The sequence below is a fragment of the Diaporthe amygdali genome (assembly GCF_026229845.1).
Source record: "Diaporthe amygdali strain CAA958 chromosome Unknown NODE_2_length_3802984_cov_64_841326, whole genome shotgun sequence".
Taxonomy (NCBI): domain Eukaryota; kingdom Fungi; phylum Ascomycota; class Sordariomycetes; order Diaporthales; family Diaporthaceae; genus Diaporthe; species Diaporthe amygdali.
This window is the reverse complement of record NW_026517022.1, coordinates 3,394,840-3,422,025: the sequence shown is the minus strand read 5'-3', so window position 1 is coordinate 3,422,025 and position 27,186 is coordinate 3,394,840. Positions and strand designations below refer to the sequence as shown.

The window sequence follows — 27,186 nt, the reverse complement described above, 5'->3', positions numbered from 1 at the left end:
AGCGTGCCCAGAGTTCGGTCCTGCATGATGCTGGTCAGGGGAGCCGCTTGGCAAACCTCGAGGCCACGGCACTTCCTCGTCTCCTATTTGCTTTTGTCCCTACGACTTCGCTCAGCCATTGCACAGCCTGTCATTTACAAAATCATGCCTACTCAAGGAGACTTCTATTCACGGCCGCTGGTGGATGTTCAGGCAGCCCCTGAAGGATGCAGTCGATTGTCCTAGAAGGCGAGAGCCGCTCAGTTGTTGCTCACGTGGCTCGGCTACTGTTTGTGAAACAATGTCACCGTTGCAGTATACAACAGCGTAGTATGGGCCAGTGCAAGCGGGCTAGCCTCTCGTTGGGCACCTGGGTCCGGGCAGCGCGGAAGGCCCAACGACTTGTCTGTGCCTGTTGAACGTTCGCTACGGGGCAATGCGGGGCCTGATCAACTGACATCGTTGACTGCCGGCGGCGATCAGCCCTCTTGCTCACGGGCTTGGGACACTAACTTGCGCGATACACTGATCGGAGACTCTTGTGCTCATTCAAAAGGAATTTCAATTCACGATTCGACACTTCACACAACTGGGAGCCATCCAGAGCGTGCTCGTGAAAACAGGCCCACAAAAGTGGGCTCGTTCCCCAGAGGTTTGTGAACGACAAGCTTGGCTGTGAGAAAGGAAGAGCCGCCCTCGGAGATTCGGTACGGCCCGTGGGAGGCGTCCCTGCTCAAGTGCTCTTTGGAGGGTCAATCTGCCGGCTCATGCGGAGCCTCGTGTGATGTTGAATCCCGCCTGCTTCCTCACCCAGACGAAAGGGCGAGATGCTGCAGGACAAGTATGCCAAGATGCTGCAAACCTTGTCTTTTCTAGGTGGATTGTGTCATGATGAACCAAGGGCAAAGAGACAGCGGCCCTCGCTGCGCTTTGGAGGTCGCATCGTGGTGTGATTGCTACGTGGGGGATTCCCGGTCCCCGCGTTCTCACACAGTCATTGGTTCGCAAGCCAAAGTCTGCTGAGTTACCACACATTGGGAACGTTCTCAAGTACTGGGTGATTGTTTGTCCTTGGGTGACTTTGGTAAGACTTGGCCAAACCTACAGCCTGGTATATACGGTACGGTCCCCCACCCCGGGTCGCGGCAGTGTCACTGCTGCACTGAATGGTCCCGATATCTGCAATGTTAACATGTTGCAAGAGTAGCCCGGCAATTGTGTCACAGATCTGATCGTGTTGAAGCTACTGTCGCATCCCACCTTCCGACAGGTGTCGGCTGTCGATGAGGGGCACTTGGTAACGGCTAATCTGCGGAGAGAAGATGAGGCTGTCGGTCTGTGGCGGGAAACAGAGGAAGAATATTCTTGAAAAGCCATCTGCAAGACATAACTCAATTTTGGAGTGCTTCTACCGACCCTTCTCGGAGTTTGACAGCGTGCCGCTGCCTGCCAACGAGTTCACTAAGAACAGATTGCCGAACATCAATACTGCTCAGGAGAGATATAGGGAATAAAGACCTATGATGGCTGCATCTGTGCCTCGTGTATGCGCTCTGGCTATTGAGAGACGTCGCAGGTCGCAATCTTGAGCTTCATGAAGATTGTGCTCAGTTGGAGGGCTCGAAGTGAACGCTGTCAAGAGAGAGAAGTGGGCCGGTTTTCGTGGGTGTCTCGCCATCGGCTGCTTATTAAAATATCTTCTCGTTTTAGTCGATGTCGACTTGAAATTCTACAACTCAGTCCATTGCATGGCGCTTGAGTGCAATTCAATGCAGCTATCGCCCTCTTTGCCTCTCGAGCAGATAAGCTTGCCCCTTGAATGTGATTGGTTGGGGCACCAGTAGCTGCGGGAACGATGTCGATGACGATGCTTGTTTATCCTGGCTTCTCTTTATGTTGGCGTCAACCCCTCTACGTATATGCGTGCCAGCCACTTTGGATAACCTATCGTGGCTTGCTCATTGCCGTCTGAGCTGAACAGCACCTGCTTATTGTTTCACTGGATCTCGTGAGCTTTGACGCCGACCTACAGGATCTGGTTCAGGTGACCAGCATATTCCCCTGCCGAAGCCCCGTCGGTCATCATGTCTCTTCCTCAAGAATATGATCTCATTGTAACGAATGGGATGTGCGTTACTGCGGCTGATGCAGCGCCTTTGGACATTGGAATCGCAGGTGGGAAGATAGTTCTTCTTGCCCCTTCAGGCTCTCTCGGAAAGGCCAACGCGTCAAAAGTCATCAATGCTGAGGGGGGATATGTCATGGTCAGTCGGCTTGCCCTTCCTTCAGTTCTCTTCAACTCATGGAAATTTGAAATTGATCATCTGGCAGCCCGGAGGCATTGATTGCCATGTCCATTTGCAAGAGCCAAGCATGTTCGGGAAAGGCAGCTCAGCAGACAGCTACGAGTCTGGCTCTCGTTCAGCCATTGCTGGAGGGTGTACCACGCTCATTTCATTTGCTCCTTTGCAGAAGGAATCCGAGTCTCCGACTGAGGCAATACAGGCCACACATAGTCTGGCCGCAGGGAACTGCTACTGTGATTACGGCTTCCACCTTCTTATGGGAAACGCAGGCCCAAGGGCTCTAGCGGAAATGAAACTCTTGAGGCAAAAGGGAATCACCTCGATCAAAATCTACATGACTTACCAGGCTCTCCAACTCCGCGACGGGGAGATACTATCCGTACTCCTGGCAGCGAGGGAGAACAAGATCCTCACAATGATCCACGCAGAGAACGGAGACGTTCTAGACTGGCTGACCGAAAAGCTCGAGGAAGCAAAGCTCTTCGCCCCGAAGTACCATTCCAACTCTCGCCCGCCAATCCTAGAGTCCGAGGCGACCAACCGCGCCATCGCACTCGCGAACCTGGTGGCGCAAACCCCGATTCTGCTTGTCCATGTCAGCGACCCAGCAGCCGCTTCCCGGATTCGCGAGGCTCAGACTCACGGCCAGCCGGTCTTTGCAGAGACATGCCCACAGTACCTGTTCCTCACCCGCGATGACCTCGACAAGCCCGGCTTTGAAGGTGCAAAGTGCGTCTGCTCGCCTCCTCCTCGCAATGCCGAGGACCAGAATGCGATCTGGACGGGCCTTCGGAACGGGACGTTCTCTATCCTCAGCTCGGACCACTGCCCCTTCCGGTACGATGACGCCCAGACAGGTAAGAAAACTTGCGTGACGGACGAGCACCCCGTTGGAAGATTCAAGTACATCCCCAATGGTCTTCCGGGGATCGAGACGAGGATGCCACTGGCCTTCTCTGCCAGCAAGCTCGAGGTTACAAAGTTCGTTGAGGTCACATCTACCAATGCGGCCAAAATGTATGGACTGTATCCACAAAAGGGCTCGATCATCCCTGGCGTATCGGATGCAGACCTGGTGGTTTGGTATCCGGACGGGAAACTACCGAATATCACATTGAAGAATAACATGTTGCACCACGATGTGGACTACTCACCATACGAGGGGCGACTCGTTAAGAACTGGCCAAGGTACACAATCCTGCGCGGTGAGGTGGTCTGGGACCGTGAAAATGGCGGCATTTTAGGCAACAAGGGATATGGACAGTTCATCAAGCGCGAGGCTAGTTCGTTGAGCGGTGTGTGGGAGACTGTGGATCAACATGGCCCATTCAACTTAGAGACATTGTGACATATCCACCATTACCAGCATCGGGCATACTATACCACAGCGCAGGATTATTGTGCGCCATCATTAGATATTTTCTTTTTCTGACGTACGATCAATGGATCCAATTCGGGCTCTTCTAGTTCCGGTCATACCGCAACTTTTCGATCCCCTGCCTCCGTGTCCTATACCTAGGCAGAGACAATCCAGATGATCTTATTAAAACCGATCCCTGTTTTGAATCTTAGAGCCCAGAAAGGCTGTAAGATGCTCAGCCTATCATGGCGTTCCTTTCGCTGCAGGGCGAGGCTCAAAGTAGGTGAACAAGCAATTCGTCTGTCTTGAGACCCCAAGTACTTGGGCAGCGCAGTCTTCTCGCGCGGCCTACCCGGGCGATGAAGGTTAAAACAAAAATACGACGAATTTATCTTTGAGTTGTTTACTTTCCAACAGAAGCACATAGTTCGTTTCTGCTCTTCCCGTTTCCTTCTGCAATGGCTGGCGAAGGCTTTAAATCCCAGAATAACTTTAAGCTACACTGTAACTTGAGCGCTTAGTCTTTAGTGGTTAGCCTTGTAAGGATAAAGACTTGGCAAGACCCACAAGTGCCACCACATGGGACGTTGAAGTAAGCTGTTTCTCCCGACTCCCGAGAACTCCGTGCCGTTCCTGCGCCACCGTTGGCATCCTTTTGCGGGGATTACATGTCCTCTATAAGCTAATGCGGCATTGATTGGGTCCAAGACAACCACCCCGCCCTTACATCAGAAGTGATACGAGGAGCAAGCCTCGTATTTGGCGCGAGAGCAAACGATGATGTAGCATTACTACAGGCCCCACAGCTGCAACGGGCAGGCCGACGACCGTGGGCGCGACCACGGGACACGACAGTTGGAACCTCACGTTAGATGGTATACGAAGATCGACCCCGAGACACGCGCAAGTGACGATGAGGCGCATTCTTTACTCCTCCCGCCAAGATGTTACCCATTCCAGGAACCATACGTTCCGCCCAGGACCATGCCTGCTCCGACTATATAAGCCAGGCCCAGTTCACGTTCTCAATGGCATGTTTGTCTTGACCACACACGCTCGCTCACAGTCCAGAATTCGAATAAGCTCGACATCAACACAAAAATGCAGTTCTTCGCTACCATCGTGGGCGCTGCCCTTCTCGCCACCGGCGTCTCTGCCCAACAGGCCGTCGTTAAGAACAATTGTGCGACCTCAATCTACGTCCAGTCGTTCCCATACGACGGTTCGGCAGCTGGTGCCCTGACCACCGTGGCACCTGGACAGTCCTTCTCGGAAGACTTCCGCAAGTCTGGCTCGGTTCGTATTTTGCCTCAAACCTCGATGCAATTGGAGCAAAGCTAATTCTCATAAACAGACCGTCAAGGTTGCCAAGACTAAGACCCTCACCACCCCGCTGTTCTTCGGCTACTCCTTCTCGAGCAACCCAGACTACGCATACTGTAGGTCACGCGTCCAGATCCTGCAATAGCCCTAAACTCTAGAAAGACGACAGCTAACGTAATGTTCTCTAGACGAGCTCAGCACAGAGTGGGGCAACCCCTTCGCTGACCAGCACAACATTCTGACCCCTGGCGACGGTTGCGAGATCTTCGACTGCGCGCCTGGCCAGACTGCCTGCTACAGCACCCCCGCGCACAAGATTGTTTACGGCTGCCCACAGCCTGTCAACCTGGACGCGACGATCTGTGCTTAAGTTGCTAATCGGGGTGGGGACGGAACTCGCCTGAGAGGGCACATGTTTTGACAGCGAAGCAAAGTTCTTTGTGCCGGTGGACAACAGCCGAGTGGTCTCGGCAAAATCGGCCCACCACTTGAGTTACTGCAATGCGCTTCAGTTAAAACAATGACCCACAGAGGCGGAGAGAGAGGAGAGAATGACGATACGACTTAGGATGATTAATTAGCCGTATAACATTGCAAAAGCAAGCTTCAATTCATAATGATATTCACAGCTATTCTGGAAGTTACCACCAAAGTACAAAAATTGAGTTTACCGCGCGGCAAATAGGACTCGGAAGACACAATCCACGCGACGCGACGTGTCCAAGTCTCAGCTAATGGTGTAGCCAATGAGCTTTCTGGCCTGTCTCACTGCCACTTCCTCCTCGCTAATTCCAGTCAGTCTATTGAATGATGAGACATTCAAGCCAACTCAGTCATAAAACCTTACATCATTCAGACGTCCACGGAAGCACGTCCACGGAAGCTTCTGTAGCTACCACCACAGGATGATCTCCTGCGTGCCCAATTCGTCCACATTGTCCGCTCTGGTGATCCATATATACTCCACCCATCCTATCTTATTCACGCCCTTCCCAGGTCAAAAGCTCTCGCTGAGATCTCGATTTGTGACCTCTAGGCGGTGCGCGGATTGGTTCACCAGTTCTGTGACCACTTGTAAGTCCAATTTGTCACACAGTCGATAGCAAACTGGCGACCTCACCTGATCATGACGGGAACCTTGGGGTAGCGTTGCAGTTGCTCTTATTTACCAAGAGACCCCTATGCTGCTAGGAAAGTGGCCTTGATCTGGACTCGCTGGCCGATCGGGAATAGGTAGAGGTTCAGGCGGCCGGCTCGTCTCGCTTGAATCGGAGACATAAGTTCGACCGTTGACTTTTGGACTCGATATGGAAGGTTGCTCCAAGCTTTGAATAGCAGAGGACGTCTTACACCATAGGAACCACCCTCCTCGTAAGGCGGCTAGTCTGCTGAATTCCAGCTCTTTCCAGGACCAAATCAAGTATGCAGTCTCGCTGGTTCGTTTGACTTAAGATGATATCGTGGAGGTCCGTGTTGCTGAATTTGATCGGCAGTAGCTTCTCGCGGAGAAGAATTCGTTGCAGGTTCACGACTATTTTTCTGAAAGGTGCTGGTGGCATCATGGTGAAGTTATTTCCCCAAGGATACCGTACGCGAGGGAATTCTTGTCGCGGACCTAGGGTGAAATCGTTGAGACGGAGGCATACGCCTTGCGTGTATCTTTTTAGAATACCATAACTTCTGGCGATGGTGCCCACGCTTTCTTTGAAGTCGGCTGCTTGCTCCTTGTCGGCTGGTCGCCGGAGACTCGGGACGGCGAACGGTTGAGTGTGGGTAAGTCGTGCCGTGTCGATGCGCGCCAAATGAGCTTTCCGAAAATCTGCTTTGAAAACGCATATCGCCCAATCTTGAATACGCTGGCATTCAATATGGGTAAGGGGTCCCAAGGACGCAGCACGGAATATGGATACTTCATTGTACCAGGGTACGTATTGGAGATTGGCACAGTTTGGCACGTGCAACAGTCCTAACAGTTCCATGAAGATGTCTGGGTCCAGCGCTGATTGGATGATCGCTATGAGGATCTGCTCACGGAAGCCCAAGAAGGCACGAAACGCTGCAGGGCTGGCGCGAATCATTGCGTAGAGTTCTTCGGGAGAATTCACTTGAGAAAGTACCATCTGAAGAATCTCAGGAGGTAGCTTCTCAAGGAGACAGTGTGGGCGTGATGGAGCCATGTCAGGTCCTCGAATAAACAGTTTGGACCTAAATGAAGAAAATGATGTTGATCGGCCGTGGGTAAAAGTAAGGAGGCCGAAATTCTGAGCTGGACATGCAGTTTTGTGTTCATTACGTGTGATTCGGTGATCACCTTAGTAGAAATCCAAGCGGTAGTTATCTTAATTTTAATATTCGTTTTACGTGGGAGAATCGCACTTGGTTTGTTAGCTCCTAAGGTGGTACTAGGACGGAGGCCTGCATTGCTGTGTAACTGTAGGAATAATAATCTGTGGGCGTCCCTTTGAGATACCTATGCATAGTCATTAGACGACGTTGGCTCATTGGGGTCCTCTAGTGGGCAAGCGACGGGTGGACTAGCAGGTCCAGTCATGGTTCAAAGGTGAGAGGCCGTCAGGTTACAACGTTAGAAGAGAACATACTGAAAAGAGTCGGCCTGAGGCATGCTTAGGTAAATATTTACTCTGCACAGTACTCGCTTTTGCCTCGATCGACCTGTGATCTTGCGCCAAAACCTGAGCCATTGCGTTATGTATGCTTCAGTGTTGAGAATGAGAAGCCGCAGGAGCTTGGGGGCGTGATAGGGTCGTCTCTTATACAAGTGAATCGAGAGTTCTATCCTCACATCTACACAGGAACGACCTCCACCGTCAACTATCCCACATCGCACTGAGAATGATAATTGTCAGGCCAGACCTAGTCTCACGCATGGGATAGAGTATACTATTGCAACAAGCGGCCAATACGCGAACGCGTCTGCGAAGGCCAATTATATTGCCTATCGCACCTCCATCGATACACGCATCCCGCAGAGTCCAATATAATTATGTCAAAGTATACCTGTTTCCGCTCCAATCAATTGTGCGCCCTCGACAGCATCTCTCTGGGAGCGCACTAATAATCCCAAGTGTACATTGTATGGAAGCGGCCATTTAGCGTCAGCCCAAACTTGTATCGGCAAGGCACGGTCGTCTGGACTCTCAACTTTATGACACGGATTCGAGCCGGCGGGGTAGTCTAATAGACCCCTCGCCAATGCAATGAATTCAAGTGACAGCCCTAAAACCATTAGTTCGATCAACACGAATTTAAGATGTAAATACTAGACAAAGCAAGTAGATTATGGCTTTGTCCATAATCGATTGCGTGCCGTTACGATCTCAGCGAGCTGAATGTGTCTAGGTGACCTGCGTTGATTGATATGTGGCAATTGAGTGAATCATACTGGTGCGACGACTTGATTATGTGGAGGATGGTCTGCCTCAAAAGTTGACACAACAAAGGAATATTCCAAAACAGACGAGACATTAAGAGATTATCTAGTCCGGTCTCTATTGATGATTTCCAAGTACCTGCAGTGACTTACTGGTGTTGATGTGTGTTGCTTGCCTTTTCCAAGACTGTCTCACTCTGAGCATGGGGTGAATGAATACAACCCCTGTGAATGCCAGGAACCACAGCTGTGCAGTATGTCATCATCGGCCGATCTGTCTAGGACCGGGCCTTTTGCAGCGGGTAAAATGGCGGCAGCGGCTAAATGGCGATCTACCCCATGGGAACCCACGATGTTGACTCGCCGTTGTCGGCCCTACTCGGGACAACTTCGGGTCGGTGAGGCTGGATCTGGACTAAGTTTCCTAGGTCTGAATCGATTGTGGTGAGACTGAACGATCTCGTGAACCATGAGTGGGTCGCTTCTGATGGACGACAACCTCTAGGGCGATGTCACGTTTAAACACCGAGCGCGAACTTCTCCAGTCTCCCCAACGAGCACGGCTCTTCCCCGAATCCCGCCTCCACTATCCCCGCAGGGCATCTGGGGTTCTCGCGTGTAATAATGGTGAAGGACTATGCGCCGGTAAATACCTACGGATAATGAGGGTGCCTTGCATGTCATTTGCGAATGTTATATAAGAGTTAAAGGACAGCTTCGCCTTCAACAGATGTTACTTAGTCTGCCAGAGGCTCGTTTGGAGACTTCCATTTTCACGATGGCGAAGTCTACTGTCCTTCTCAGCGGCCTCGTTGCCATCAGCGGCTCGGCACTCGCAGCATCGAACTTCCCAGACTGTAGTAGCTCTGGTCCACTGGGAAACAACTCAGTGTGTGACACATCCCTAGGTGAGCCTCTTGGGTTCCGGGAGAAAGGTCAATGTTATGCCCAGACTGACATCCTCTTCCAGATGCTGTGACTCGGGCCAAAGCGCTCGTCGGAATCCTCACCACAGCGGAGAAGATCAACGCCACCATCAGCACATCGCCGGGTGTACCGCGACTTGGTCTCCCGCCATATGAGTGGTGGTCAGAGGCCTTGCATGGTGTCGCCAACTCCCCAGGTGTCAGCTTCGACCCAGACAACGGGTCCGAATTTGGATATGCGACATCCTTCCCGCAGCCCATCACCCTCGGCGCCACCTTTGACGACGCGCTCGTCCACGCAGTCGCAACAGTCGTCTCTACGGAGGCCAGGGCTTTCAGCAATGCCGGCCGTGCAGGTCTCGACTTTTGGACGCCGAACATTAACCCCTTCCGTGATCCAAGGTGGGGAAGAGGACAGGAGACGCCTGGCGAGGATCCTTTCCATCTCAGCAGTTATGTGAAGGCACTTATTGCCGGGCTGGAGGGCACTGGGGACTCGGCGAGCAACAAGGGTGGCCAGTACAAGAAAGTCGTCTCGACGTGCAAGCACTTTGCGGGGTACGACGTTGAAAGCTGGAACGGGAACTACAGATATCAGTTCGATGCGTCCATCTCCACACAAGACATGGTGGAGTATTACCTGCCTTCGTTCCAGGCATGTGCGCGAGACTCAAAGGTTGGAGCGTTCATGTGCAGCTACAACGCCGTCAACGGGGTCCCCACGTGTGCGGATGACTGGCTTCTCAACGATGTGCTTCGTGATCACTGGAATTGGACAGGTGGTAACGATGACGGTTTCTGGGTCACATCGGACTGCGACGCCATTCAGAACGTCTTCCTCCCTCACCGATGGGCGACCACACGCGAAGCCGCTGCCGCTGACTCCCTGAAGGCCGGGACAGACCTCAACTGCGGGACATATTACAGTCACCATCTGCAGGGTGCATATGACCAAGGCCTCATCAATGACACAGATCTTGACACAGCAGTGACTCGTCTTTACGGCAGTCTGGTGAAGCTCGGGTATTTCGATCCCGCAGAGTCACAGCCCTACCGCTCACTGGGCTGGAACGATGTTGGTACCCCCGAAGCACAACAACTTGCCTACACTGCGGCAGTGGAAGGTACAGTGTTGCTCAAGAACAACAACACACTGCCACTTAGCCTCGAAGGAAAGAAAGTCGCAGTCATTGGTGACTGGGCCGCGGCGACAGCACAGCTTCAGGGTAATTACCATGGCGTGGCTCCCTACCTGCACTCACCATTGTATGCTGCGCAGCAGCTCCTGGGCAACGACTCCGTCTTTTACTCCGCCGGCCCAGGTTATCAAGACCCAACCACCAACAGTTGGGATTCCATTTGGGAGGCTGCCAATGCTGCGGATGTCATCTTGTATTTCGGAGGCATTGACGAGTCTACGGAATCAGAAGGGATGGACCGAGTAAGCATTGAATGGGCGGGTTCGCAGCTCGACGTGATCGGGGAACTGGCTCTCTTGGGAAAGCCTATGGTTGTAGTCGAACTAGGAGGAGGGCAGCTTGATAGCTCCCCTATTGCAGACAACCCAGGCATCGGTGCCTTGCTATGGGGAGGGTATCCTGGACAGGATGGCGGCGTTGCGCTCTTGGACATCATCACGGGCAAGCAGGCGCCTGCTGGTAGACTGCCGGTGACGCAGTACCCAGCAAACTACATCGCCGCCGTGCCAATGACAGACATGGCTCTGCGGCCTGATGCAGGGACGAGCTTCCCCGGCCGAACATATCGGTGGTACGATGGCGACGCTGTGTTTGAGTTCGGCTTCGGCTTGCATTACACGACCTTCTCCGCCGAGATCAATCTGACTGGGTCACAGAACAGTTTCGACATCGGCAGTCTTACCTCGAACTGCACAGAAGAATACCTGGACTTGTGCCCATTCGCCTCTGTTCCCACCAGTATCACCAACACGGGCAATGCCACGTCTGACTACAGCGCCCTCCTGTTCCTGAAGGGCGAGTTTGGACCGTCGCCGTATCCTCTGAAGACTTTAGTCTCGTATGGAAGGGCGCACAATATTTCTGCGTCCGACTCCGCGGATCTGACACTCAACCTCACACTTGGCAGCCTGTCTCGTGTCGATGAAAGCGGCAATAGAGTTCTCTACCCCGGCTCTTACAGCCTTTTGCTCGACATCGAACCAGGCCTGGCAAGCTTGAATTTTACTTTGACTGGCGATGCAAAGACTCTGGACGAGTGGCCTGCAGCACCGACGAATCGCAGTGGCTCGGGGTCAAAGGAAGTGCCGGCGGGCTACTTCGTTGGCGGTTATGGGAGTGTCAACGATGCAGGTGGGCAGTCAACGCTCGGCAATTGAAAATGAGTCGCAGCGAATCATAGGGCTAGACATTTAATGAAACCAGGGAGTGGTATTACGGCTAATGATATTGCCCCATTGTAACAAATCTTGATTGGAGTGATCTGTTTGCCTGACGATGAGGCAACGCTGAGAGACTTGTGGTCCCGCCTATCGCAACCATTCTGCTATTGGAGGCTCAACTCACTCGACCTCCTCTACGGCTGCCTTCGCCGAATTGCGACGTTGAATTAAGGTTCCATTATGCTGAGCACGACCGTGCAGGCACGTCCACGAGTCCCCAGCGAAAGGTGAAACGTTCCCAGCCCAACACGCCGGCGCTTCTCGAAGCGGGAAGCCATTCAGAGAACAATACCACTAATGTGGTTACTTCACGAACGGGAGGTTGGAATGCCACCATGTAGACGCTTAGTAACCTACGAGCGTGGTTGGAAATTTTACACTGTTGATGTCGGCTCTCTGTACAACGACAACCTATTGCAGCGGCTCGATGAGGTCGGCGCACAAACCATCGCATATGTAATGTGTGATAGTCAAGACGTGACACCCGCTGACATCTAAGTGTCAACTGATAAACCGAACGAACCACACTCTCAGCCCTCTTGAAAGAACGGTACGGCAGGTTGATCCGAGGTGCCGAGGAGACCAAGAAATGACATGCGGGAGTTAAGCCTGGGCGGTGATCAATGATCCCCATGATCGGAGGATTCGCAAGATCAGAACAAGGATCTTGCAGTTTAGGGAGCGTAGTAGCGCGGGAGCCGCATAGTACTAGGTTGATTCTTCACTCTAATAACCTTCATTGTGTTTGTCTGTGGTGTTGAAAAACGCCCGGGCTTAATTGTTTCGTCTGTCGCCGAGCCCTGGTTTCACGACGTTGGGTCGGACCAGGCGAAGGCCCAAGCGAGCCCATTGCTACCTTGCGGCTCACACACAAAGTTTACATGTGGCACTAAAGGTTCACATTGTTCAGTTTACTCGGTTTCGCCCGGTCTCCCTCTTGCTGCCAACTGGCTCGCTGAAATATCGAACGCGATGTGAGTCGTGATAAGCTTTCCTGTCCCAGAAAGCTGTGCGCTTGATTGCATCTAGGTTTGTAGCTTCTGCTATCAGTTTCGCCCGGTCTCTCTCCGTCGCGAAATAATGAGCATACAAGCCTAGGATGGCAGGCGTTCATGGTACGCGTATTCAGGAACATGACCACGTGAGGGACTACGATGCCTGATGCTTGTCGTGGGATGTCATCTCTCACCAAGAAGTCCAAGCCTGTCATTATGCTTAGTTGAATTTGACTTCGGCACAACCTACCACGTCCAATGATCTCGTTAGTTCTTCGAGGGCTATATCCCGGTCCATACGCCTTGGCAGATGTATAGTGTGATAGCAACTGGGTTTTGCACGCATGCTGTGGCGAGTGGGATGTCGGTGAAGCTATCACGAAAACATGATCATGCTTCAGTTCCAGGCACTAGGGAAAGCTTACCAGGTTTCATGCATCAGGGTCAGAATGCGTTGTGAGCTTACTATGACAATCACTACGTCCTTCGGCAGCTGTGATTACTGATGATATTCAGTGAGTATCTACGAGCCTGAAGTATAAAGACGGCAAGAGTGCCCTTCAATACCTTTGGCATCACATATAATCGGCATCAGGACCAGTCTTCTTCTCCGTGGCAGTCTTTTCCCTCATCGTCTTTTTCTATCCAAGGTTCGAGGCAGTGCCTTGATTACCCTCTCTACCGAGATAATTCAACCTAATATTTGAATACTCGATTACAGCCATCACCTTCGCCCCACCCAATTACTCAAAATGCTCTGCAAGGCTTTTATCCTATGTCTTGTGCCTCTCGTCGCCGCACACGGCAAGGTGGCCGTAATGCAAGGTGATGTTGCTGGCAACACGACGGGTCTGGCTATCCAAGGTGCTGTTGTTCCAGGGCCCGGAAAGAACAAAGTTGTAAGTGGTCTCTATATATCCGCCTTCAAGAATTTCAGTCACGTACAATGATGCCTGACAATTACCAGACCGAAGTCGACACTACTGTGTTTGGCAGGACCAATATCCAGACAAACGGTCTCGGCAGAACCGAGGGCGGTGGCAAGAACACTGTCGACATGGTTGCCCAAGCACAGGTATGAACAAAGATAGATAATAGGCACCGCCTCCATGCAAATGAGTAACAGCTGACAATTCTCAGGAACTTTCCGGCGCTACCCTTCCCCAGGTCAACACCTCGATCACTGGCGTCTTCCATGTCGTGACCTCCGACGGCTGCGGTCCAGTCAAGGCCGTTGTAGACCCCACAGGGACGGGCCAGTTCGCCGACGGCACCGTAGTCGAGGCCACGTCTGACGTGCCTGGTACACGGGGCAACTGCCCGCGCAGCATCACAAAGAAGTCCTACATCCGTTCCCTCCTGGAGACCACGGGTGTCATCCAGAAGCGGGCCACCAATGTCAACCAGGACTTCAACGTGGCCTTTACTATCCCCTCGGGCACGACCTGCCAGGGGACTGCCAACGGTGAGTCCGGTGTCTGTCTGTTGAAGATTGCCAACAACAATGCTGCGGGACCGTTTGGTGGTGTCATTGCCTTCCAGATGGCAAATGGTGCTACGCCTGCTGCTGGTGCGGTGCCTGCTGCTGGGACACCGGTGCCTGGTGCCGGTACTGGTACCGGGACTGGCACCGGGACTGGCACCGGAGCAGGCTCAGGCACCCTGAATGGCGGTGCAGGGACTGGTACGAATGTTGGAGGTGGCACTGCCAGAAGACACGCGCGAGGCTTCGCCGCCTAAGCGAACAAGTGGTGAGAGGCAGAGGATGCTGGCTGGCTGTCATTCCTTTGCAATGGCGGGTGGTTGGGGTGAGGTCGACCGAGCCCAGGTGTGGGTCGGATCACGCTCCTTAGCTGCACCGGTGTGGATGCGAACGGTCTCTACTGTGTCGTACTCCTATTTCCTTGGTATGACTAACGAATTGTATTTATGATTGTCACTGCTATAACTTTCTGTATGAATATGAGTTGAATGAGAAACATATCAATTAATTCGCTTCCAAGCAGTGAGAGTACAAGAAATGTTCTGGCGATATACACTGTGAAATATTATCTTTAGACCTGTTCACATATATGTACTCCGCCCGGTATACCCTCAAAGATGCTTCCTTTTGTCGAACAGTATGGGTAATACACAGAATGACAAGAGACTAGATAGTGCCCTAGGAGCGGTTGGACGATAGCAACGCTTAGACACACGCAAAACAACAGAGAAAAGGATCCGATCAAAGTTGTACGGCAGGATGCATTTCGACTCAGCAAGAACACATTAGAGGCAGCCGTCTTTCAAATTGAAAATCACTCGGTGTCAATTCCATCTCGAAAGGCACTTGAGGGAAAATATGGGCAAATCTTGAGGCGTCAAGCAGCTGGGCTTAAAATCGGCACGCACATTAATTATCGGACAGGATAGGCAGGGTGAGAATAGCCGCTGGAAGTAGTCAAAAGACCCGAAGACAAGTCTCAAAAGATTCATGTTCTATGATCGATGGTTACCTACACATAGGCGACCCATCCAGGTCCACATTGCCAGTGCCACATACATCCCTTGAACAGAACGCGACTTCGGACTGTACTGTAAATGAAGGAATTACGGTGTGTCTATTCCCGGCCATATCAGAATACTAGTGATCCAAATCTGCCTCAACTGGTTCCGGCAGAATCTCTTCATCTGGCTTTGTGACACTCCAATCCTTAGGAAGTTCCACCCCAGAAAGCTCTGCCATCTTTTTCTCGCCGACATACATGATTCTCGGGTCAGCAACAGAGCGAGTGTTTCCCACCAATTTGCAGGCCTCGCTAAAATCAGGCTGTGCTAGGTCGCGGATGGATCTGAAGATGCATGCGGTATCGAATCCGTATTCCTCATTCCTCAACGCATTGTTGAATATGGGTAGCTGCGGGTAGTCCTTGCCTTCGTGTTCCATGCGATCTTTCAGAATGGATTGTGAGACGAGGATCCACACAGGAAGATCTTCGTGTCCAGCATCTATCACAACCAGGTAGTCTGTAATCTCAGTTGGGGGAGGTTCTTGCTTGGTGCACAACGTCTGCCATTGCTTTCGCAGGGACGTTCGCACTGCTAGCTTGCCCAATGGTATGATGAACTTGGGAATGGAAGCTGGCTCCCGCCTCGCGGCGCCATCCGATGGCAGTCGGTATCTGACTTGATAAAGAGGGTCTGCCCTATGTTGCCACGGATTCTGGTCTTCAGGGCTTGGGACCATGTTCTTGGGGCAATTGATCTTGGCCAGGCCAGCGAGCAGCCCTGGTTGAAGATGGAGTTGATACTCATCTCCGGTCCCGTCATCTTTGAAGAGTGGTAATTTGGGGTTGCCTTTCGCCCAGACTTTCAGCGATGGAAGATCCTTTCGGTGAAACTGTGAGAGTTTTCGCAGCCAGCGCTTGTTATCAGAATCGTTCAGGAGTTCGTCGTTTGATTTGCTCAGCTCCCGAGATCGCATGAAATTGTGTGGCCATCCATCTCCGTCGTGCACCCAGTTTGTCCATGGACTCCAATATACAATCTCATCCCAATGGTCACCGTGTTGTTCTTGATAGTACTCATTTTTGTCCTCAGACTCAGATCCGTCCTCTTTGTCTTCTTCTACAAAGCATTCTATAGCTGTGGTTGGCTGAATATCGTTTGGCGCTGGACTGTCGTCGATGCTGTTTTTGTGGCTATCAGGCTGGTACGGGGGTCTCGGGGATGCTAGACATGCTTGATTAGGATTCAAGGACATGCACCGATCACAGAAAAGACAAGATCAAGCAACTCAGCCTCTCGAGTTTCACGAAATAGAACTGACTCACCATCGTGCACCAGAGTCTGCGACGAGCTTGATGATACTGGCAGTGTCTCCATGATGTAGCGGCTGATCTTCTAAGATGAAGAGCTCTAAAATTGTCGTGCAGGCTACTCAGAATAGCACGAGACGGCAAAAGGTACGATTGCCCTCTTATCTCGGTGTAAGTGGAAAAGGCCGTTTAGGCCGGAGGCCTACCGGTGGCAGCCGATCAGCCTAGAAATTGCTCGCAGGCAGACGGCTCGGCCCGGAAGAGACCCGCGTAGATTCTGGACCAGCAGTAAACATTAACATTGAATGGCATGACCAATTGATTTCAAAAATACTTGGTAATATGACTTGTCAATCAAGCTACATTTCACGGCTGACTTGGTCTACTACAAGTGTCTACGGCCGGCTAATGCATGTCTTCTGGTGAGCAGCAACACGCGATGAGGCCTAAGGTGAGAATAAAGCCGAGACAATAGCATTCATCCGCGCACATGTATTGCATTTCGTACCCACCTCGCTGATTGACCTCATCTTGTGGTGTTGATGGTTGCACCGCTATATTTTGAGGGGTCGAATACTGCTGTTCTGTTGTGTCATGCTCTATGCGATCTTGGCCCTGTGACTCCGTAGTGCAGGCTGAGTCCTCCATATTGTTTCTGATGCTCTTTGACTGAAAAGAAAATTGATGTTTGTCGGGTTCAACTCCTCAAATGGTAAGCTGTTTATTGAAATTCTTCCATACCTCGGCTATAGATGCCGAGAAGGTCAAGATGCATGTGTGAACGAATCATTGTATATTTATACTCTAAGGTTTGCAAATGGAAAGCCTGGCACACCATGTGTCTATACTTTTGATTACAGAGTGAGAGACAGGAAAATTCCACATCATAATGTTTGAATGACTAGCGGTGACTGATGACACACCTGCTAATAAACTTTCATCTAGTGATTCCAATGCTGCTCTTATTTGCGAGGCTCGATTGTGGCGAGGTAGCGTGATGCATTCAGAGATCCCCTATCTAATCGTCCTCTGGATTTCTTTCTGAAATCTATGCAGATAGTTCTTCCGTTTCAAGACGCCTGGAAACCCAGACTCCATTGAATATAAGTGTCGTAGCAGCTCAAAGTTTGGGTACGAGACATCTAAGACATCTGCAGGAGGCCCACTGGGGCACGGACCAGTTCGGGCCCTGGAAAGTAAAACAGCTCCCTTAGCGGAACAATTGCGGTGTTTGGCTACCTGCAAACCAACAATGACCTGACACTGTCACCTATAAGGCAGATGGCCCCCACGGCTCACTTCCCAAATCTCAGTTACCCATACTGCATTGCATCGAGCTGCCCATCAGAATAGCCATCAAGATGGCTCTTCGTCAGAAGCTCAGCAGGCCGCTCGTGGTTGACCCCGCCGAAGGCCATTCTCATACGGTAGTCTTCCTCCACCGATTTCCGGAGCCAACCACCGACCATGAGCTCCACGACAAGGTCCTCTCGGAGAAGCTGACAAGGAATCACAAAACTCTGCGCGAGCAATTCCCTACTGTGCGATGGGTCTTTCCCTTTTGCAAAGCCCATGCGAGACCATGGAACAATTTATCCCCAGACGACAGGGTCGCGGTTGGAATGACGTTAGGGAACCTGCCATATGTCACCCAGGTGATCCTGCAGGAGGCTGAACGAGCTCAAGGGCTGGACAAAATAATTCTGGGCGGTCAGGGTGAGACTGCCGAGGCAGCCCACGAAGCCATGTCCTCATTTCCAGAGACCAAGATCAGTTCTTATGACAATGAGGACGAGATGGCCGCTTTCATTCGGAAACACTTTCATCAAGACTACACTGACTTGGAGCAATTGAAACTTGCTGGGTTCGTCGGGATGCATGTGCAGGATGGCCAACTTACTCGCGACGTCAAGAACTTCGGAATGATGTCCAAGGAGATTCCTGCAAAGCAAAAGATCAACTCAACGATCATAAAGAACACACCTCACAAGTTTATCCACGGCGGCTACAAGCTCCAGACGATGACATGGGACGGGAAGCGCATCGATGACTTTGCCTCGTTCCTGGTCAGCATCGGCGTCCAACGCTTTACCGACATGGACCAGGAACAAGTCGGCAATGAGACCCTGACACCGAGAGATCGGCCCGACCCAGCGGCCGGGAAGGGGAACAGGGTCGATGCCAAGGACGAACTCAATGACATGCAGAAGCATGCCCTGGAAGTGGCGGAGCAGAAGAAGGCGAACGACGCGCTGAAGGAGAAAGTGCTGCACCGCATTGAGGCTGACAAGGTGGAGCGCAAAATTCGCCAGGAACGAGCGAGGCAGAAGCGGCTTTACGGTGGGGCTACAGCTCGACCTACAGGATCTACAAATCTCCTCGGGGCAAGCACCGCGCAGGTGATGCCAGGATCATACCCACTTGAGTCGCCCGAATTCCCAGATGCCAACACACCGTACAGCGACTCTCCCACTGGCGAGGATGAGATGATTGACGAATTTCTCACCGAGCCATCTAGCAATAGAAACATGAAGAGTGAGCAGGGCAAAGTAGTTGGAGGAGGCTCGGAATGGGATTCTCAGAGCCAGACCAGGGGCGAGATGAGTGACGCCCGGATGGCGGCACTTGGTCTGACGCGAATTAAGAGCGAGGATGATGCTTGAGATATTGAAAGGCTTCATATATGGCGACATCTGTGAGCTTGCAGCGCAAAGGGCAGGGATACATCCACATGCATAAAGACAAGCACATAAGGGTGATGATTGCATTGGACAACAGGCCTTTCCAATTTTGGACAGCTAACGGCCAGCAAACTCATGATGAACGAAACTGTCGCGTTCTCTGCAAGTGTTGCAGACATGATGACTCAGAGCTCAGATTCAATTTGACATGGACAAAGATTCCGCTTTGCGTTACTACTTCAATGTTTGGGCCGACGCCTTACAAGCATGTTAAATGAATCGGATATTCAGATATGACATGCCCGGCTCGACAATGTCTTTACCGACGGGCTCAACGTCTGAGTCCCCGGCAGCTCCAGCCGCTACAAGAAGAGGCGTGAAATGCTGGTGAAAACAACTAGCCTTAGCAAAAGTGGCGTGATGCAATGATGTCTACTTATGGTCCGTACCTCAACAGTAGGATGGGAGCGCCTGAACTCCTGCAGTGACTCCAGCTTCAGCAAAGCCTGCTTTCTTTCAGCGGCATTTCGCTTTGTCACGGCGTTCCTGAGCTCTGTGTCAAATTTCCGTGACTCGGTCAGGACGTTTTCTCGGACGACGTTTTCTCTCTCTGGTCCTGCTTGGAAAATCTCTGCGATCGATGCGAAGGAGTGTACAGCCATGCCAGACCCTATAATGAGATATCCCTCGGACCTTAAAGACCTGAGGTCAGCTTTTCCATACTCCGCGAACACCTCAACAGTACTTACCTCAGGGATCTTATCGCCTCACCCAGGCGAATCTGGCTTTCCAAGTCATAGCCATGGAATGTGGATACCTGAACAACAGGCACCTCGAGCGGTTTCTCAGGTGGAAACATCACCTTGAAAGGCACCCAAATACCGTGATCCACACCGCGCTCTACTCTCTTTGCCTTAATACCCGCTTCACGCAGATGATTCCACACATCCACCGCTAGCTCAGGAGCATCTTGATGAGGCCAGTCGTATTCGTAGACAAATGGCTGAGTGTCATGAAAGTCGTTGACAAAATCGTGCTAAGGCATTCGACTGAGTGAGTTATGCCATCTGTAATTAAAAGCTGCAGAGTACTGACTTGGATGTATGTATTGTTCTTAACGTTGACTGCAGCATTCGACACCATTAGCGCCGTCCTGGGCCAAGAACTACCAGTCTTATAAGCCATCACCAACCCTCAATTACATTGGGGCCATGGATCTCGCCAGCTTCAAAATGTCCACTGAAAGCCAAAATTGCCTTTGGAGGCGGCGATATTTCCAAAATCTCATCGCCGATCGCCCTCAAATTACTTTGTACTGTGAGATTATTTTCGCTCTCTTTGAAGAGCAGTCCAACACCAGCATGGCCGATGAAGTACACAGGCAGCGGCTTGGAGGTATTGATGGTGGCAGGCATTTTAGAAAGTAATTTTGATCTTATTCTTGGTGAAATATTAAGAATCTCGTTTGATCGTTAAGTTGTATCGATCCTTGCCGTCATCAAGATGATGATGGCATCTCCATTACAGTGTATTGGCCTCAGCCCCGCTCCGAAATGGCGACATCTTGCGGGCAGAAGGCAACACTCGGTGCTAACTGTAGTTGACAGTAGTCGGAAAGAGGACTGCATTCTTGATAAGATAAGTAATATACACACATCAATTGGTGTTTGAGGGGTACCCAGTTGAGCGTGTTCTGTGGAAGTGGCAAATGAGATCACACAAGCGAGCAATATGCTGCAAAGATTGGCACCCTTGTAACCGGCAAAGGGTCATTACGCCATACATCGTTCCAATGAGTGCTACTTTTAGCTTTCGATGGTATTATTTCCCTCTAGCATATGTAATGAGTGATAATAAATCCTCGAGTATCGTTGTCTGGTCCTTTAATATGCAACATCTGAGGCCAAAGCATGAGCAGACATCGGGAGCAATGATATGGCCACCCAAACCATCGGAAAATTCGCCACGGCTCCGGCCGTAGACTCCTCGGCCGCTGTTAACACACATGACTTGAAGACGGACGTTGCTGATCAGGGTTCTCTCACGCTCGTGGCCAACGACTCATCTAAACCAGAATCTGACACCGAGAGCAATGATATTGGTGATGGGATATTCAGACAACACATTGAGAAACATGGCAAAAAAGTTCTTGTTCTCTGGAGTAAGGATGAAGAGGCCCGAGTAGTCCGCAAGGCTGACTTTCTCTTCCTCCCACTGTTTTCGGTACGCGGACTGGTTAGAACTTGGAGTTTCCCTGTCTGACCACCCAAGTATAGTTGATGTTCACCTGGATGGCCATTGACCGTACGAATGTCTCTGGCGTCTTGACTTCCACTTTTCTACACGATACGAAAATGACGAGAGATGAAGCAAACACTGGCGTCTCACTGCTCTGGCTTGGCATTGTTCTGTTGGAGATACCTTCGAACGTAAGTTCTTCTCATTCCCGTTGCATCCATTTACCACCTAACCGGATGTCGTCAGGTCATCCTGCATCGCGTAGGAGCTCATTACTGGATTCCGGCACAGGTCGTGGTGTGGGGTCTCATTGAGGTGCTCCAGGCCTTTGTCAAGAATGCTGGTGGCTGGTATGCAGCACGACTGTTTCTTGGCCTGGGTGAGAGTGGGTTCATACCCGGGGCGCTCTACACGTTATCTCGATGGTATACACAAGACGAGCTCGCGAAAAGGACCACGATATTCTTCCTAGGACCGTCCATATCGGCTGCTTTTGGATCGTTAATTTCAGCTGGTGCACTTCGACTAGAGGGAGCAGGAGGGCTAAAAGGATGGCAGTGGTTGGTGACTTTCTCAAGCAAGGCTCTCACCAACAATGTGCTAAAATTCCAATAGGATATTTATAATATGCGGTATAGCGACGATAGGTCAGCTTCTTTGTGCCAACCAAGGCCAAGTGCAACCAAGCTAACTTCGCTATCTAGCCGTCGGCATCTTGGCCTTTGCATTTGTGCCGAAGTCGCCGCATCACACAAATCGTCTGTTTGGAGGTCTGTTGCCTAGCCATGGCTGGCTATCTGAGCGAGAAGCAGACGTCTTCGTGGCGAGGATCATCCGGCGTGACCCAAATAAGGGCCAAGACGCAACGCTCAAGATCTCATTCAAGGATATGTTGGTATCCTGTGGAAATGTCAAAATTTGGACCTCGAGCTTCTACTGACTACCTTATTCGCAGCAACGATGTCCTACTCACCTGGCATATTTGGCCATACCTGATAGTATGCCTGAGCGGACTACAGTCTGTGAACGGCCTATCGACCTGGGGCGCAACGATTATTCAATCCCTGGGTTTCAATAGGACGCGAGCGAACCTCCTCAATGCGCCTGGCCCAATACTTGGCTCTCTGACCGGTTTTGTCTTATCTTCTTTTGTGGACCGATACAAGCGTTTTGGGTACGCCATCATCTTTGCCGCGGTTTGGACTTTGGCTGGTCTAATCGCACTCTACGTAAGTATTGTCGCAACGTAATGACGAGTTCTCGTGCTAACACCCTTATGTGCAGCATTTGCCAGTGACTGCGAAGGCTTCGTGGTCATTTTATGCTGCCTATGTTGTCACACAAGCCGCTCCGTGAGCTCTGTCCGTTACTGAGAGGACTGGTGTTCGATAGACTGATCAAGTTTCCAAATCAGTACATGGCAGCCACTCAATGTGTCATGGCTAGCTCTCAACTTCAAGACTCCCCAGAAGAGAGCTATCGCTTATGCCGTTTACAGTGGGTGGAAGCTAGATTGAGTCAATGCACGTGCAGTGAACTCTAACCAGTGCGTAGTCGGATGCTCCAACCTTGGCGGAACCTACGGCAACCAGGTGTTCCGAGGGGTAGGTTCAAGTTCCCGCTCATCTGGCATAAGGTACAGCGGAAAACTGATACAAAGATACTAGAGCGATGCACCCCTCTACCGCAAAGCCTGGGCAACATGCATAGCTTTAGGAGCCGTTTGGCTCGCTGTTCTGGTCCTGCAAACGATGACGTTCAAATGGTTCAACCAGCGTGCTCGCAATTCGCATGTGCGGCCCCAAGCCGATCCGGTTATCTTGTTTAGCGATGAAAAGGGGCGAGGCTACCGATATTACTGGTGAATCTCAAGCTCGCAAAGTCTGGCAATTGTGTATGCTATTCTCAGCAAACATTGGCAACAATGTTATGGCTCCGAATTCATAGCCAGGGGTTCATTCACAGGCTAGAATGCATACAATGTAGTGTCAAGCAGGAGGACATATGCGGGTCAAAATTTGATAAAGCGTCACGATGTTCTCGAATGTGTTTGCCACACAGACCTGGTGATTTGAAGTATGTCCTAATAATCTGTATGCTCTTTTATGAGCACACAAATCACATTACTTACCAGCCCTCTGGGTCAGGTGGTAGTATCATGACCACCGGGGTTTCCGTGATCCACTGGTCGGAACCCCGGAAAAGTGTTAAATTTTCCCACTTATCATAGGGTATCGCCCAGGAGCGATTGTGGGGAGGTGAAGCTTATCCGGGACTAATATCTGGGAAAGCGAATCTTGGGAAGTGGGCTTCTTGGGACCTCTTATCCGGGCACATGATCCGAGATGGCAATGTTAGCACCACTGCCAAGCATAAACAGCTGGAAGGATTCCTTCGGCTCAGTAGCGGCCGAATCGTGGAGCTTCTGATGGGAATCCCGGCTAGAGAGAGGGACGCCAAGATTTACAAAAGGTTATTTATACGAAGCCGAATGTTTAAGTAAATACCCAATATGCGATCGGACGAGTGATAAAGTCCTCAGGTTGAACCCTCCGCCTTTTTCGAGCCACCTTTGGGTTCCAGCGTCAAGATGAGTCTCCTCAAGAGTGTCGCAGCCCTATGTAGGCTGCTCCCAGCAGCTGTAGTGGCAGACTACGCCTACACGACCGTGCCACAGACGTTTCTATTCAGCATCCGGTCCGCTCGTCCTGCAGTAGCGGAGGCATCACCGGCGCGAAATCGTACATGTATTGTGGAAAGCCATGGCGATGGCGAGACTGACGACTCCGAGTTCATCAAGGACGCCATCAATGGCTGCAACCCTGATGGCCACATTATATTTCCCAAAACGCAGTCATATTTCATCGGCAATCCCTTGGATTTGACCCACCTGGAGCGTGTGGACCTCGATATTCAAGCATTTGTTACATTCAGCGATAACATGACCTACTGGAGAGACGGGCATACTTTCGATATGGACTATCAAAACAGCACCACTTTTTTCAAAATCGGTGGGACAGACGTCAACGTCTACGGAGGAGGAGTGATAGACGGAAATGGCCAGAAGTGGTGGGATTGGTATCCTGAGCACAAAAAGGATCGGCGCCCTGTGCTTCTGATGACGGATGACCTGCACACTGGCACAATCTCGGACATAAGTTTGAACAACTCGCCCATGTGGACGAACTTTGTCGCCAACTCAACGGATGTCACCTTCACAAACATTTCCATCTGGGCTGTGAGCAACAACGAGTATTTCGAGAAGAACACTGATGGGTGGGATATTTATCGATCCGATCGAATCACGATTCAAAACTCAAGCGTGACCAATGGAGATGGTAAATACAATTCATATCATTGTGTGTGCATGATCAGATATACTAAAGCTTTGTGATTAGACTGCGTATCATTCAAACCGAACTCGACCAACATCCTAGTGCAAAACATGCGCTGCAACGGGACGCACGGTATTTCCATCGGAAGTCTAGGCCAGTACCCGGAAAGGGTCGACTACGTCCAGAACATTACTGTTCTCAACGCGGCCATGTACAACTCTTCTGAAGGCGCACGTATCAAGGTGTGGCCAGATTCATACTCAGAGAAGAGCGGAAATCTGGTCGGCGGTGGAGGCAGAGGCCTGGTACAGAACGTGACCTACGACACCATGTGGCTCGATAACGTGGACTACGGTCTCACCATCACTCAATGCTACGGACAGGACGACGAAGAGGAATGCTTCAAAAACCCAGTGAGCAATACTGAATTGGATGCGAGAGAGGATGATACTGACAACTTATGCAGTCGAAGCTCAAGATCACGGACGTCACTTTCCGTAATGTTCGAGGTCGATCGAACCGTGTCTTCTCTCCTCTCGTGGGACACCTAGTCTGTTCCAGTCCGGATACTTGCTCCAACATTGTGGCCGAAAACATTGATATCAGAACCATCAATGGTAGTAATTTAGTCACCTGTAGAAACTTGGACAGGACACTTCTGGATCTGAACTGCAGTGACTGGAGCAAGGGTTATAACCCGGCTTGATAATGCAGACATATATCTGTAGATACTTTAATGCGACGTTAATTTTCATTCGTGTCATGGCGTGACCACATTTGCAAGCATAGGCCGGTGCTACCTCTTCAATTGAGTTTAAGTCAAAGCTAGGTGTTCGACTTACTATTTTACCTAAGCCATTTATGAATGAGCCACCGCTTTTAGGCCTACTAATCGTCGTCAAATTGCCTATGAGCTAGGACCCTGGCGAGTGACGACGAGGCCCGGGTCGTCTCAAAAGCCTTTCGTCAAATATAACGTCATCAACAAGCCGCCTACCTAGTCACCTGAAACAATCCCTGCCAAGACTGTGATGTAGACAAGCCCTTTTACGACGAATATCTGCTAGACTGGGCGTTCAGCCCTGTTTTTTTTGTATTTGCATTCGAGCAGTTGGCAAAGTCGACATGACAGGAGTGATGTTCGTAGAATACCGAGGCGTAGATGTTGGACGAGCCTGGTTGGTCATAAGGACGGCCCAAGTGTCTTGCACCGAGGCAGTTCTGGGACTTCTGGGTTCATCCCGGCTCCAAGGGATCATTTAAACTTCGTCCTAACCAAGTACGAATACTATCGTAATCGGATACTGCGTTGCAATTCGTCGTCATTGAGCACGCGCGATCCACGGGGCGCATGATACCGGATATAATTACCTCGTTCCTGATCAAAACATCCCTAATGCAACAACCACAATCCATGATGGCGAACAACAATCACAAAGGCAACATCAAGCTGACTGGGGCTCAAGAGACATTGATGCTGACCCTGATCGCTCGAGCAAACGATACAGAGGCAGTACGCCCCATCCTAAATGACACGCACGCCGCCTCAGTGGTGAAGCAAGTCCAAGACAGCGGCTACAACTTCCGCGAGCGATTGAACTACGGAGCACGAGGAAGCCCAGTTTCAGCATTCATATCGCTCCGCACACGGATTTTGGATCTGAAGACACATGCGTTCCTAGTCGCGCACCCCGGCCGCGCCACCGTGCTGCATCTGGCTTGCGGGCTGGACTCGAGAAGTTTGCGCGTCAGGTGGCAGGACGAGGGAAGGCTGTGGATCGACATTGATAAGCAAGATGTCATCGAGCTGCGGAGACAGGTCATGGCAGATCCGAGCCCGGAGTCCGGGTCTGAGTACAGGCTGATCGATCCGAGCATCACGGAGGAGGGCTGGTTGGAAAAATGCCAAATACCCAGTGACAGGCCAGTCCTGGTCGTCATGGAGGGCTTGACGATGTATTTGGCACCTGCTGAGGTCTATGGATTGCTGCGGCAAGTCACGAGCTATTTCCTAGATCGAGGGGTCCATGGAGAGGTCTACTTCGATGCTGCTGGAACCTTACTTGTCAACATTGCGAACGCGGTCGGTGCCCTGAAGAGTTTGGGCACAACGCTCAAGTGGGCCTTGCGCGACCATACAGAGTTGGAAGAAGAGGTCCCTGGCCTAAAGTTCCAAGACGGCATGGGGTTCTCAGACATCATCAAACACGACGCTTTCAAAGCTAGTCCTTTCGGCATGATCATGCGCAACATCGCCTACGGGCTCACTTTCTTCTTACCTTCAACATGGTTGGTAGGCATATACAGCTACGCATTCTGATCTCCCGGGTGTTTGTAACAGTGCGTCTCAGCGAATTCTTGAACAGAAGTCATGGAAGACAACCAGATACATCTTTTTCTAGCTTGATTTCATATAGCTAAAATTAGGCACTTTCA

General features: G+C 51.1%; 11 protein-coding genes across 11 annotated transcripts; 8 read left to right on the top strand and 3 right to left on the bottom strand.

Annotated features, from left to right (window-relative positions):
• Positions 1-2,063: 2,063 nt before the first annotated feature.
• J7T55_012402 (uncharacterized protein) lies at positions 2,064-3,633 on the top strand (the record flags this gene model as incomplete). Its single annotated transcript, XM_053137283.1, has 2 exons — positions 2,064-2,243; positions 2,311-3,633. The coding sequence occupies 2 exons, from the start codon at positions 2,064-2,066 to the stop codon at positions 3,631-3,633; spliced, it is 1,503 nt and encodes a 500-aa protein (XP_053000200.1).
• Positions 3,634-4,746: 1,113 nt separating this feature from the next.
• Positions 4,747-5,338, top strand: J7T55_012401 (uncharacterized protein; the record flags this gene model as incomplete). The annotated part of the gene is made up of 3 exons (XM_053137282.1): positions 4,747-4,941; positions 5,000-5,084; positions 5,157-5,338. 3 exons carry the CDS (start codon positions 4,747-4,749, stop codon positions 5,336-5,338), a joined length of 462 nt encoding a protein of 153 aa, XP_053000199.1.
• Positions 5,339-6,314: 976 nt separating this feature from the next.
• Positions 6,315-7,046, bottom strand: J7T55_012400 (uncharacterized protein; the record flags this gene model as incomplete). The annotated part of the gene is made up of 1 exon (XM_053137281.1): positions 6,315-7,046. One exon carries the CDS (start codon positions 7,044-7,046, stop codon positions 6,315-6,317), a length of 732 nt encoding a protein of 243 aa, XP_053000198.1.
• Positions 7,047-9,137: 2,091 nt separating this feature from the next.
• Positions 9,138-11,641, top strand: J7T55_012399 (xylanbeta-xylosidase; the record flags this gene model as incomplete). Its single annotated transcript, XM_053137280.1, has 2 exons — positions 9,138-9,267; positions 9,330-11,641. 2 exons carry the CDS (start codon positions 9,138-9,140, stop codon positions 11,639-11,641), a joined length of 2,442 nt encoding a protein of 813 aa, XP_053000197.1.
• A 1,810-nt stretch (positions 11,642-13,451) lies between these two features.
• J7T55_012398 (cas1 appressorium specific protein) lies at positions 13,452-14,439 on the top strand (the record flags this gene model as incomplete). Its single annotated transcript, XM_053137279.1, has 3 exons — positions 13,452-13,598; positions 13,667-13,774; positions 13,840-14,439. 3 exons carry the CDS (start codon positions 13,452-13,454, stop codon positions 14,437-14,439), a joined length of 855 nt encoding a protein of 284 aa, XP_053000196.1.
• Positions 14,440-15,322: 883 nt separating this feature from the next.
• On the bottom strand, positions 15,323-17,144 carry J7T55_012397 (uncharacterized protein; the record flags this gene model as incomplete). The annotated part of the gene is made up of 3 exons (XM_053137278.1): positions 15,323-16,367; positions 16,512-16,596; positions 17,009-17,144. 3 exons carry the CDS (start codon positions 17,142-17,144, stop codon positions 15,323-15,325), a joined length of 1,266 nt encoding a protein of 421 aa, XP_053000195.1.
• A 713-nt stretch (positions 17,145-17,857) lies between these two features.
• J7T55_012396 (phospholipase carboxylesterase) lies at positions 17,858-19,159 on the top strand (the record flags this gene model as incomplete). The annotated part of the gene is made up of 1 exon (XM_053137277.1): positions 17,858-19,159. The coding sequence occupies one exon, from the start codon at positions 17,858-17,860 to the stop codon at positions 19,157-19,159; it is 1,302 nt and encodes a 433-aa protein (XP_053000194.1).
• A 288-nt stretch (positions 19,160-19,447) lies between these two features.
• Positions 19,448-20,592, bottom strand: J7T55_012395 (uncharacterized protein; the record flags this gene model as incomplete). Its single annotated transcript, XM_053137276.1, has 5 exons — positions 19,448-19,561; positions 19,627-19,870; positions 19,927-20,213; positions 20,273-20,301; positions 20,370-20,592. The coding sequence occupies 5 exons, from the start codon at positions 20,590-20,592 to the stop codon at positions 19,448-19,450; spliced, it is 897 nt and encodes a 298-aa protein (XP_053000193.1).
• A 520-nt stretch (positions 20,593-21,112) lies between these two features.
• J7T55_012394 (uncharacterized protein) lies at positions 21,113-23,280 on the top strand (the record flags this gene model as incomplete). Its single annotated transcript, XM_053137275.1, has 9 exons — positions 21,113-21,400; positions 21,454-21,606; positions 21,662-21,794; positions 22,120-22,306; positions 22,371-22,644; positions 22,700-22,767; positions 22,830-22,912; positions 22,970-23,019; positions 23,083-23,280. The coding sequence occupies 9 exons, from the start codon at positions 21,113-21,115 to the stop codon at positions 23,278-23,280; spliced, it is 1,434 nt and encodes a 477-aa protein (XP_053000192.1).
• Positions 23,281-24,005: 725 nt separating this feature from the next.
• J7T55_012393 (polygalacturonase) lies at positions 24,006-25,456 on the top strand (the record flags this gene model as incomplete). The annotated part of the gene is made up of 3 exons (XM_053137273.1): positions 24,006-24,753; positions 24,814-25,163; positions 25,217-25,456. The coding sequence occupies 3 exons, from the start codon at positions 24,006-24,008 to the stop codon at positions 25,454-25,456; spliced, it is 1,338 nt and encodes a 445-aa protein (XP_053000191.1).
• A 690-nt stretch (positions 25,457-26,146) lies between these two features.
• On the top strand, positions 26,147-27,070 carry J7T55_012392 (O-methyltransferase; the record flags this gene model as incomplete). The annotated part of the gene is made up of 1 exon (XM_053137272.1): positions 26,147-27,070. The coding sequence occupies one exon, from the start codon at positions 26,147-26,149 to the stop codon at positions 27,068-27,070; it is 924 nt and encodes a 307-aa protein (XP_053000190.1).
• Positions 27,071-27,186: the final 116 nt, after the last annotated feature.